Raw genomic sequence first — 12917 nt, 5'->3', positions numbered from 1 at the left:
GCTTCCTTTCCGGGCAACACGCCTTATCACAACAGAGAAACTGCACGTGTGTGTCGGTTGCGTCTTTGTCAGTGATTTGTAAACCTATGAGTTCAGGCCTCAGGCATTTATCTCAGCCCCAAAATGTAAAAGGGGGGGGGCAGCAGCGCCAACAAATTCAGTCATCAATGTAAATACTCTTTGAGTGCAATAGTTAAGTAGTAATAATAAATTGGCAAACTGCAGCCTTCAGGCTTGCTACTTGTTCCTACAAATAAAGTTTTATTGGAACCGGGGGCCGGGTACAGGGTGGGGCAAGTGAGGTAGTGATTTACCCCAAAGGGGTTCATGTAAATATTAGCTTTAACGAAAACAATATAACAATATGGAAAGTTACTCAGTTCATTGAAGGTGTTCAAACCCCTTTAACAGTAACGGTAAAAAAGATAATAAATTTAAGATCAATCCATAGAGTTTTTCTTTCCCAGAGGTGACATTTTCTCTCTATTTCCCTTCCAGCACCAGAGAACGTCTGAGCATCTCAGGGTCACTTTGAGGAAAGTTCAACCTGGGCAAGAACTCCGTGTCTCACTCCTTTGAACAGTTTCTTTTCGTTCTTGGTGTAATTCACCTCCCTCAAATGTTATCTCTCCCGTTGGAAATAGAGGTGCTGCGTCCCACAGAATCCTCAATTTGTTGGACGTGGTGTGTTTATAAAGATTAGTTACACAGCCAGACGTGGTCGAAAGGGGTGGCCTCATCTCTTGGTTCCATTGTCCACTTGAGTGCAGAAGTTACGAATCTGCTCTGGGAGATGAAGAACGCTGATGGGGTTTCAAACAGGTGGTGATGAGCAGCCTGAGCCATGCAACGTTCTTCACGTATGAGGGAAATCGTGAGAAACGGTACCCAGCATTACAAGTACAGTGGGCACCGGGGATGCATGGCACTGGGGCTGATGGCAGGTCAGCTCCCGCTCGTCTGTGTGCAACACTTTTATCACCTGCAGGAATAAAAGGGAGGCTGGATGGGGGATTTTTAACTGCAGAATCGCTCGGGTAAAAACCGTCTCGGACACTCGGTCGGTCTGGGGATCGTTTTCCCTGTGAACGCGTAGGCTTTCAATGGTGTTTTTGTTTGTTTCTTTGTTTTGTTTTCTTGGAAACTAGGGGACAGACCTAGCGATTTGAAGGTGTTGAAGCTTTTCGTATTATTTTTAGTCTTTGATACTCTGTAGGTGCCAGTTCTTGAGGCAAGTGCACACATGGCTTTGCTTGGTTTATACATTTTCTTTGCGCTGGGGTAGAGAGCCTTATATCCTCAGACATCTAAACATTCGAGCGGCTGTTTGCTTTTATTTTAGTACTACTTTCGGTGAGAGGAAAACGGACGGTGTGGGCATATTGGAATAGCTTCATTCAACGACTATTCATGTTTACAGGACTTTCAGACTTGGCTGTAAGTCTCAGAACCAAAGGTGAGGACATTTGTCGTAAACCAGAGCTCAGGGTCCCACACGTGCCTGCTTTGTCATCAGCACTAGGGATTGGGTGCTAGGTATCCAGAGAGAGAGAGAGTCAAAAGGACAAAGCGTTCGAAAAAGAACTTAAAAGTACTGGTGCCGGTGAGATGTGTCAGAACCGCATGGTTCACGTGATGGATTTACATGAGATTCGAGCAATTCGAAGACAGCCTGTGTTCCCTATATCACTATGAACGTGCTGTGATGTTTCTCAGCTCAGGTACAGGGTTCCTGTAACTGACGGAGCCTAATGCCCCCTGAACGTGTTCCATATATGCGTTCCAGTGTGAGTTTAAAACTTCGGTTTGAAAAGTGTGTGTGTACCGTACCCACACACACACATTCACACGTATAAATATATATGTGGCACTTAAGCATTTTAATCGACAAACCCATCTGTTTTCTGCGGCTGTCTTCAATCACTTTTCATCGTTTAAAATAAACGTAAAAGAAAATGATTGGCGTTGGTTGGCGTGTCCTTGTTTCCAGATTTTGCACATAAAACTATGATACAGGAGTGGACGGGTGTAAAAATAATACGCTACATAGTTTGGCATGGAGCCAGTTACACACCCTTCTCAGCTCAGTTGTGTGTCCTCTGGGCTGTGTGTAACCGTGGGCACGAATTGTCGCTGAGGTGGTCTCTGCTCGGTCCCAACACACAGCAGATTCTCTGAGAACCGGAGGGGCATCTTGTATTTCCCAAAGGAAAAAAAATATATATATATATACATATATCTTTTCATCAGTACCTCCTAGGACAAGATGCATTAGGACCGAATGGAATAAATACAGCCAGAGAATTATGGGATAAAATTTCACCCAGAGAAGAAAGAACGGTCAGCGGTCCACCTGGTTGAAATAAGCATACTTAGATGATGACCCCTTGGGAATCTCTTTTTTGACCAAAGCCAGCTGGAGACTGTTCTTCTCATGCTCATCAAGAGGAGAAAAGTCAGGATAAAGTCCCATCTCCCTGTGTGTCACAGAAAGAAATGATAACGTTGACGTGTGCTGGTCTGACAATGAAGTTCGCGAACTTCTTGCAACTCTGTTGCTGACCTTCTTTGATATCAGAGGGATTATTCATTATTAATTTGTACCAACTGGACACACAGGTAACCACGTCGACTATTTGGAAGTGCTGGAAAGGCTGCATGAAAAAGTTAGACGACCTGAACTTTTCACCAACAATTCATGGCTCTTGCATCACAACAAGGCACCAGCTCACAGGGCTCTGTCTGTGAGGGAGTTTTTAGCCAGTAAACAAATAACTGTATTGGAACACCCTCCCTCCTCACCTGATCTGGCCCCCAGTGACTTCTTTCTTTACCTGAAGGTAAAGGAAATATTGAAAGGAAGACACTTGGATGACACTCAGGACACCAAGGGTAATACGAGGACAGCTCTGATGGCCATTCCAGAAAAGGAGTTCCAACATTGCTCTGAAGGGTGGACTAGGTGCCGGCATCAGTGCACAGCTTCCCAAGGGGAGTCCCTCGAAGGTGACCACAGTGACATTCAGCAATGAGGTGTGTAGCACTTTTTCTGGGATGAGCTCATGCACTTAATTGTCAAACCTTGTGTAAAGTGACACTGGAGCCCTTCCTTCTGGTCAGGGGAATATCTTCATGTAGAAATGGGGAGAAGCCAGAAATCTAATTGTAGAGAGGGGAGAAGAGGGAGACCACCATGTCACTTGCATTTCATTTCTATTTTGCTACATACAGTTAAAAAGAACAACTCTCTTCCCCTACGTATGAACCACTGTAGGTACGTCTTTCCAGAAAGTGTGGCCCTGCTGATGTAAGTCCGATTCCTAGAGGTGGAAGGTGAAATCAGACGTGCGTGCACACACACACACACACACACACACACGCTGTATTAAGACATTGTTATCGGCTGAATTGCGTCCCACTGCCACGTTCATTGCGTGGCGTCCTAACCCCCAATATCTCAGAATGAGACCTGATGTGGAAATGAGGTATTTCTCATTAGTGAAGATAAGGTCCCCTGACGTAAGTAAGGGGGGCCCTCATCCAATGGGACTGCTGTCCTTAAAAGGGGGGTAATTTGGAGTCAGACATGCACACGAGGCAAATCTCCTGGAGCTACTGGAGTAAAGTTGCCACAGGCCAAGGACCCAGCGGAAGCTGGGACAGAAGCCTGGAACCGAAGTGCCCAACCCCGCCTTCACCTTCAGCCCTGCCCACACCTGGGCGTCAGACGTCCAGCCTCCAGAAAAAAACGTCTGTTGTTTAAGCCCCCTCAGCTTGTAGGACTTTGTTTTGGCCGCCCAAAGAAACTCATCATTCGTCAATACACATTGGGTACATATTTTCCCCTAATTTAAAAGAAATGATGGGGAATTCGGCTAGCTGGCCCGTCAAGGTGGTGGAGAAGGCCAGGGACGGTTAATCCCTGGACTCTGAGGCCCAACTCATTAATGCACATCCTGGGGCCTCCATCTGGAGCGGTGTGACCTTGGGCAAGTTGCACAACCTTTCTGGGTCTTGCTAATCTCACCTGAAAAGAGTCCTCACTTTAATGGCAGGACCGGCCTCTCGTAAGTGCAGTCGGGTCTACCCCACGAAGACGGGAATGTCCTTGCACACCACCTTTTATTTGTATTGTCTTATTTTTCCTTTTGTGACCAATGTGAGGCAGTGGGTGGATTTCAGATCTCAGCCACCTTTCTCCTACCAAGTATTTCAAAATAGCGAGGAAACCTGCCCTCCCCGCGAGCACAGATGGGGCGCTGCTCATTTTGACAGCTCTTCTCCCAACACGCAAATGGGAAAGCCATCACCAGCCAACTGTGAAATTCTCTCCTCCGAAATTCCTGCTCGGAACCCATCACCGTTGTCAGCCCGTGCTAATCTATTTTTACGCAGCCTTTCAATGTTTTTTCCCCTTCCAACCCAGCGCATTCAGAGGGTCAGAAACATGGTGAAGCGAGTCATTTGAAACTAATTACCCTTGGAACATGGGCGGCTTATGCACCGTTTTGGAGAAAATTACTCAGTGCTTCTTTCCCCTCATGAACTCATGATGACACACCAAGCTTTGGAAACCCGCCTGCGTGGGTCGAAATAGCAGACGCTGTGTATTGATCCGCTTTCGTACTGTGAAGTTGGAAATGGCAGGAGTGAGCAATTTGGCTCTCCTGAAACTCTCCCTTCTGCTGTGGGAGTCAGAACTTAGGCTTTTGACAGGTGACCCGCTTTCTATAATAAACAGTGTCATTCTTGACGACCCAGATTTTGGGGGAGGCACCCTTGATGCAAATAAAGTATCTCCAGGGGCCGGCCCGGTGGCTCAGGCGGTTGGAGCTCCGTGCTCCTAACTCCGAAGGCTGCCGGTTCGATTCCCACTGGTCCACGGAAGGGCTGACGAGGTCCTTGAGCTTCACTCAAGTGAAAACACCAGCAGTATGTGGGACATGGCACCGTGGTGACACCTGAACCAGGGCCGGTGGGGGGTTAGGGGCCAAGTCCTACATTATCTCCTTTCATTGCAGAACAGAGAAGAGTCAGGATCCTTACCGACTCTTACCCTAGCCATCCTTACCCACTTCCCCTGCTCAAACCTTTGTTCCTTGTCTCATATCCACTTGCAACAATATTTTTTATTATTTATTGAGTGGATTTCCACCCAGTAGAACGTCATCTGTACACAGGCATGGGTGTGTCCCCTACTCCTAAAACAGTGACCGGCACATAGTAGGTGCTCAATAAATACAGAGGGTGCCAAAAAAATGTATACATGTTTTAAGAAAGGAAAAAAACTGTATGAAAATTGTAATACTCAGCACATACCGATAACAAAGGATGGATACGAGTCCCGTGTGACTTCTGCAATGACAAGAGGTGCTCAGAGGGGTTCCCATCAGCGTCTAGACACTTCGGCTGATTGCTTGAGCCACGTGGACCTACGTGTCCACTTGTAGACATGTGTTTGGCACCCCTGGTATGTATTAAATGAACACATGGAAAAGTGAATGCATGAATCTGTCTTCGTTCAGGCGGCGGTATTGGAACCCCCCAAGCTACGGTGGACTGGGGTGGGGAGGTGAAACAACGGACATTTATTTCTCACATTTCTGAAGGTGGCAAGTCCAAGATCCAGGTGCTGGCAGGTGATTTTCCTGGTGAGAACCTTGTTCCTGGCCGGGCGTCCAGGTGGAGAGAGCGAGCAAGCGCTCCGGTCTTTTCTTCTTCTTAGGAGGGCACTAACTGCATCGTGGGGGCCCCACCCTCATGACCTCATCTCACCCTAGTCCCTTCCCAAAGGCCCCACCTCCTAAAACCATCCCACGGGGGTGAGGGCACGAGCATGTGAATTTTCGGAGACCCAATTCAGTCCGCAGCATAGTCTGTTATTCAGGCTACGCCCTCCATATTCCAGAGGATGTATTTCCTCTTGTTTTTCTAGCCAAAGACCGTTGAGATGACATGGGTAGTCATGTGAAGAAATGTGGGGCTTTAAACCCGTATGTTAGGTAATAAAACGTACTAACATTTGAAAAACCTCCAGAGGACCCAGGCATGATGGTACAACGTACTCAGTGAATAAAAGCTCTGAAAGTTTAAGACTTTCTGAAAGTTCAAAAAGTCTGAAGTTTAAGACCAACCCATGGACTTCAACTTTCGAGGGTCTGGAAATGCATGGGTGGGTTTTCAGAGTCCTCATTACTTTCCCTTAAAGAAACCAGTGACCACGTGTGGCTGTGGCTTCAAAGAATTCCACAACCGTGTGAAAAGGCTATTAAAGCACTCCTCCCTTTTCCACCTCCACGTGTGTGTGAGACCAGCTGTTTTTGTTGTTTTTTTTTTTGTTTTAGTAAGAGGGAACTATTTTTATTATGGAAAGATGAAGAAGGAGATGGAGCCTTCGAAAAAACTAGCTTTTCTTCATTCGTTTCAAACTAAACCGTGTCACTTCTCTTCTACTAAAGCCCAATCATTCAAGAGATTTGCAAACACCGAAAACAATGCTATTCTTCCCCTCCCTTCTCCCCTACATTTTTTGTTTTTGTTTGTTTGTTTGGGAAAATCTATTTTTCCATTAAAATATGCTATTTATGTAAAAATGTAATGGGATTATTATTACTGTTATCCTTAAGCTTAGTCAATAAATAGCTAAAATGTCAACTTTTAATTTCTAATACAGAAAACATGGATATTTATAAGCCACATAAACACAAGCTCTTTGGGTTCCTAAGTAGATTTTTTTTTTTTTGGAGTGTCAAGGATTCTTGAGACCTAAGTGAGAATTTCTGGCAGCTTGTATAAATTAGGATGCTTTTATGCTAAATTAACAGAAAGCTCAGTTCAAAATGCCTTAAAACCATAGAAAATAGTATCACATAAGAAGACCTCCTGAAGTGTATGGCCTGTGGGGTGGGGTGATTTGGGGGTTCAATGGTATCCTGCGGTGGCCGGGGTCTCTGCATCACGTCATCCTACCTTTCACTGGACCTTGACGAGTGTCACTTATGGTGGAAGATAGCTGCTGTAGCTCCAGCCATTACAGCACCATCCACCAATGTCCAGAGGCAAAATTGGGATGATTTCTTCTTTTAAGAGTCAAGATTTCCTTCCAGGGGCCACCAGTCAAGTTCTCCTTTCTCTTTCACACTCAGTGGACCACACAGCCCCAAACTAAAATCCATCAATGAACTCAGGAGGAGAATCCTAGCTCTGTCAACCATGAGTGACAGAAAAATGGGGGGGTGGATACCGGCTGGTAACGAGTAGCAAGCGTGATAAATCATGTGCTTATTTTGTACCAAGTTGCTCGTAACTGTAGTTGCCTACATTACAGGGTTAGTCTTGATGTAGGACTATTGCTGTGATGGTGTCTTGCGAAACTAAAGAATGGAAGCACGGACCAAGGAGAGGCGAGGAGTTGCAAAACAGGATAGTTTATTAAAAGTAAAGAGTCGCAGCTCTCAGAACGAGAGGCGGTCCCAACCGGGTTGCCCAGTGACCGAGGCAAAAGCTCTTATTTTTATCTTTCTTCGTCTGCTTGGAGAAGGGAGCTGGCACCTTCTGATGGAGTTCTTCTATCACATTTGCCCTGTTTGCCGAAGGGACTAACAAACGGATTCCTGTCTATCAGATCTGCTCCTTTGTCCAGCCAAAGGGGATTTATGAGATGATTTATTAACCTGAAGGTCCATTCTCATATCTTTGTCCTGGAGTGAAGGAGCCATTCCAGCACCTGGAGTTTCAGGATATGGCTGCCTTTTGTTTATTGCACCAGGGACCTCCCCGTCTACCTAACAGCATGCTAACTCACCTGTCTCAGGCTTTATGGACATATAAAATATGGGTATATAATTGCAATCGTGATACGCCCATGTATGTGTGCCTCTATATTGCCAATATTTCCTCCCGTTCTTTGCTTGTCTTTGAGGTTAATTCGCAGAAACTGTGACACAAAAACGTGGCCCACGATCATATTGCTTGGCTTTTTTTTTTTTTTTTTTTTTTGTAGCTTCTGGGTTTGAAATCTGTCCCCTGAAAGGTCCTCTAACTTTCCAAGAATGTCGTTTCTGGTGTGTGACCGAAAGGCTCACCGTCTTCCAATGGCTCCTCAGGACAATGCAGACTCGCTTTGTCTTCTGCTGACCGCGCCCCCGGGGAGCTCAGCGGGCGCCCCTGTCCACCTTCCTGAGGTCAGCACACACAGGAGCCCAGCAACGCCCATGGCACGAGGCCTGCTCTGGCTTCATTAAGCAGCTGCCCTTTGCCCAGGGATCAGGCAGGTTTGGCTTCAGAGCAGGAAGGAGAGGGTGGGAGGGGACAGGAACAGTGGTGTGGGGTGGGGGGGGCAAGGGATGGTGTCATATTTGGGGATTTTTGGGTTGGGAGACCCAGGCACCTGCTTGGGCACCCTGAGCCTTCTTTGTAAACATGTCTGTGGTGCCCCCCTGCCCCCCCACACAATTGGACCTCCCACCCTCTGCAGGCCTCCCAGCTGCGGCTGCCCCCGTCCACCTTGCCCAATATCAGCAATCATAGCAGTGCTTCCGAAGCTTGAGCTTCCATGGGGGGGGGCTTGTGAACACAGGGTACCGGCCCCCAGACTCAGGTTCCTGATGTGGGGGTGGGGGTCTGCGGGGTACTACGCGATTGCTTTTGTCACAATATTCCCGGGCTGCTTCAGCCGGCCAGTTCAGGGCTGCCCGGGGCTCATGTGGAAAGGAAGGGCTCGCAGCCAAATGCAGCGTGGGGTGACCCGCCAGGCTTTACCAGCCTGGGTGGGTGGGTGGGAGGCGAGGAGACGCACGGGGGCGAGGCCAGGGGCAGTGCTTCCTTCTCTCAGCCCTATCCATCAGCCGGCCCAATGCTGTTCTCCTGCGAGTTGGGGCGAGAAAGCAAGTCCCAAGGAAATGCAGAGGTGGGGACAGCTGCTCTATCAGTGGACAATTGTAAGGACACGGCTGGTTTTCGGATGGGGTGGGTTCCCAGGTGGTATTTAGGCCTGTGAGCTTTCCTCCCAGACCAGCAAGGGAGGAACCCCAAACCGGGATGGTGGCCGCCTCTGGGCCCATGAACCAACCCCTTCCCTGTGCTGGTTCTGTAGTTTGGAGATGCCGGGCCAACACTGGGGAGGGCGCTTCCCGGGCATGTGGCCGGCGGAGACCAGGGACATGGTAGAAATCCTGCTGGTGGGCCACCCCACAGTGCCCAGGGCGTGCCCACCAAAGCCGAGACTTCACCCCCCTTGAGAAGCGAGTGCCCAGGCTGAGCCCGGCGTGACCTGACTTTTGCTCCTGGTAAGACGTGGGGCCTAAAGGAGCCCAGAGGGTTTTGGATTGAGATTGGGTTTCGCTTGAATTGAGAGCTGGGTCTTCCAGGAGGGGGAGGAAGACAGCCCTCTTTCTGTCTAACCAGCAAAGCAACAGCTTGGAGAGAATCCACAGTGAGAATTCACTCTCCCCCCCAGCCCCCGTGGTGTTCACGGGATTTCATCCTGGATGGTTCCAGGCAGAGCCGGCTGTGGGGGGTGGAAGGCTGCCCTGTCTCTCCTTGGGGCCTGGCGGAGCGTTCTGCTTCCTTCAGCCCTAAGCTGGCCCCGACCCAGAAGGTTGTCTCTTGCTACAGAGCAGAGTTTCTCAGCCTGGACTGACTGTGCCCAAGGAGGCTGCTGAGCAATGTCTGCACACGTTTCTGGTTGTCACACTGGGGAGGGGGTGCTCCTGGCAACTGCTGGGTGGAGACCAGGGACGCTGCTCAATGTCCTACAGGGCCCAGGACGTCCCACGTCACAGAGTCACCCAGCTCTGAACGTCACTAGTTTCGCGGTAGAAATCCTGCTGGTGGGTCACTTGTAATCTGTGGACAGGGGACCAATTGGGGACCCCACTCCCAGCCTCAGTGAGGGAGGCAAGAGCTGTCTGAGACATTTTTAAATGGATTGCTTGTTGTCGGCACACTGTCCTAGGACCCATTCCCCATGGGGGGGGCCATGGCACATGACACACAGGATCACAGCAGCCCGGTTTGCTCACCAGAGCAGTGAGGCCAAACGGAATGACCCAGTGGTAAGCATGTGTGGGGGCATTGGGCAAATATTGGAGCCCACGATGGCACAAGCACAGACGCAGGAAACACGGCTTTCCTCTGGAAGTGAGCAGCTGTGGGGGGCGGGGATGAGCAGGGCTCAGATCAGAACGGACCCTTCCCACCTCACAACGCTTGTCCCCTTTCCGGTTGGCAGGGAGGGGGTTGAAAACCAGACGCCCACAGCACAGGGACCTCCCCTGGGTATTTCTGAGAGCCTGGTGCTTCCCACAGATGGTTCAGAGGCCGCACGTGTTTCCAGGAGGCTTTAAGGGCCTCGATGAATCCCACTGATATCTCACACCTGCCCAGAAGGCTGCGCCCACTTCGAGACACCTGGACCCAATTTCTTAGCAGCTCTGAGTCCCGCTGGGACATGCAGCTCGAAACACCACAGGTATTTCTCCCCGAAGCTGATCGGTATCCATCAAGGCTGCTGTCTGTACGGACAGGTGTAGGGAGAATCTGGGACGCCCCTCCTGCTCTGTCTCTCCCCGTTGTCACCTGTGGAAACCCCGTTTTCTGCAAAGCAAGTGAGCTGGATGCTTTTCAGCATGCAAAGCCCTGCCCGAATTCCCACTGGGGTCCTGAGCTTATCATAATCAGCTGAAATCCAGCAAAACCCTGCGCTGGGGGCCCCAGAAAACTTTCCCAGTCTGACAGGTGTTGGAGGACAGCTACTATTCTGTTATGTTATATAAGACCAGGTATTATATTATATTATTTTATATTATATTATATTATTACATTATATTATATTATAAATTATATTATACCTGGTCTTATAGTAAAATAAGACCGGGTCTTATATTAATTTTTGCTCTGAAAGACACATTAGAGGTGATGGTCTGGCTAGGTCTTATTTTCGGGGAACCACGGTAGGGCCCACCACACCCATTCCTAGCGAGCTTTAGCATTCGCAATGCCCTCTCGCTGTTTCTAAATCTCTTTTCTCCCTATGCCGCACATTCGGATTGGATTTCTAGTTTTATGAAAAATTTACATTTAAAAAGTTTTTATTTTTGCTCTTTAAAGATCTAATGTTCATCTTCGAAACCAAAAGACACATAAAAATGAAATAAAATAAAGCCTCATGTCTCACTTCTTGAACCTTCACTGTGCTGGTTCTCAGAGTGGGAGACCTTGTTTTCTTTTAAAAGCTATGTTGGTGTTTTGCACAGATGTCCCCCTTCTAGGGACATGGGGCGAACCTGCTGGGGCAGTTGGCTGGTTTAGTGGGGACGTGACCCCCTGTGGCATTCTTCCCCCGGCCACCAGGGGACATTTGCAGAGCAGGAAGCCCTGTTGTTCACTTCCTGCATAACAGGAATGTTGAATCGCTGTGTTGACATCGATCCCCCGGACACTATCTCGCAGGAGAATGACAACCTGTTGGATGAAGTTGGTCCATAGAGAAGACCAAGTTCCTGAAACAATCGCCCACGGGTTCTTACACCTTCCTGGCAGCAGGCAAGGGTTGCCTCCTGCCTCAGGACCAGAAGGCCCATCTGGTTGAGTCCTGTCTCCCTCTACCACTCGCCATGGCTCACGTGTTCCCTGCCGGGCAGGCAGCATGAACTCCTACCTGGCATGCTTCTTGTGTCCCTTCAACGTGAGTGTCCCAGAGGCCCAGCCGTCCAGAGCAGCGTCCCTGGGTCCCCACGTCCTTGCTCCTTCTCCTTCTCCAGGTACTTTCAATCGCACGCGTGTGCAGCTGGAGGTTGTAAACTGGCAGCCCCAGGAGGCACAGCTGAGCAGCAGACCTCCATGACCCGTCCAGTTCTGGACTGCAGATTGAACTAGTTACCCACGTTTGACAATCGGGACAGTCCACGCAATGCCATGGGACTTCTCAGGACAAATCGTGGCGGCTGTCAACTCAGGCTCTCCTCCGGCCTGCTCCCCTGCGACTGGCTGCGATGAGGGCTTCCACCCAACTGCACAACTGCCCCCAGGAATGGCTGGGCCCCTGAGCCTTCCCAGACCGATCCCTGTGGCTTGGGTCTTGGGGACCCTGAAGGACCCTGATAATTTGGCTGCACCATCCTCTTTTCTGGATGGCTGGCCGTCAGCAGGGTGGTGTGTTCTGGGCCTGGGTGGTTTGTCTTGAGCTAGATGTGGCATTACTCCAGGGAGCCTCCCAGGCCACTTATCCCCAGAACTGGGGCTTTTCAGAGTCAGGAGCCGCATGGATGGAAAAGACTGGGGGGAGGGCTGATTTTCATCCGAATCCATTTGGGCACTCATCCACGCGTGCATTCACACCTCATGTACTCGTGCTACTCATTCACTCATGCATGTGGTCACACCTTTCTTTCTTCCTTCCACTCACTGGCGCATGCATTTATTTACGCATCCACCCGCTCATTCGTGCCGTGGCTCATTCACGCACTGCATGCACTTCACGCAGTCCCACCGGCACGCATTCGTTCTCTCATTCGTGCACGCAGTGACCGATGCCGCACGCAGGGGTTCCTTCCTTCACTCATTCAGGCACGCATGCATTCACTGCCGTGGTCACGCGTGGATTTCCTCAGTGATAGTCGTTGATTCAGGCATGCATTCAGCAGCCGTCCACTTTCAATCAGCTCGCGCGCGTTCTGCTGGGTCCCAGGTGAAAGGTTTGCAGCGGGGCCTGCAGGCCGGGCCCTTGAGGCCTTTGCAAACATTTACTTTAGGGCTGGCTGGTTAAAGGTTCAATGCGCAAACCCAACAACCACAGACTCGCGGCTTCAGCCGGGAGGGGGGCGCGAGGGGCAGGGGCGGGGCGCGGGTGTGGGCAGCCAGTCCCCTTCCCGGCTCTGTCCCGGGCGGGGCGGCGGAGCCCGGCACCAGGCGGCGCG

At 49.8% G+C, this 12917-nt stretch overlaps 1 protein-coding gene across 5 annotated transcripts in view; it reads left to right on the top strand.

Annotated features, from left to right (window-relative positions):
• XG (Xg glycoprotein (Xg blood group)) overlaps positions 1-1969 on the top strand; it is a 35489-nt gene extending 33520 nt beyond the window's left edge. For 3 of the 5 annotated variants that reach the window (XM_081042308.1, XM_081042311.1, XM_081042309.1), the window contains one exon: positions 499-1947. In XM_081042308.1, the coding sequence (XP_080898434.1) occupies positions 499-515 (17 nt within the window). In that variant the 3' untranslated portion in view covers positions 516-1947. Of the gene's footprint in view, positions 1-498 lie in introns of all 5 variants that reach the window. The other 2 variants (XM_081042307.1, XM_081042310.1) reach the window with 2 other exon arrangements.
• The last annotated feature ends 10948 nt before the right edge of the window (positions 1970-12917 follow it).

The sequence above is a fragment of the Rhinolophus hipposideros genome (genome assembly GCF_964194185.1).
Source record: "Rhinolophus hipposideros genome assembly, chromosome: X".
Lineage (NCBI taxonomy): Eukaryota > Metazoa > Chordata > Mammalia > Chiroptera > Rhinolophidae > Rhinolophus > Rhinolophus hipposideros.
The sequence above is the reverse complement of the archived record's forward strand: the minus strand, read 5'-3'. Positions and strand labels throughout refer to the sequence as shown.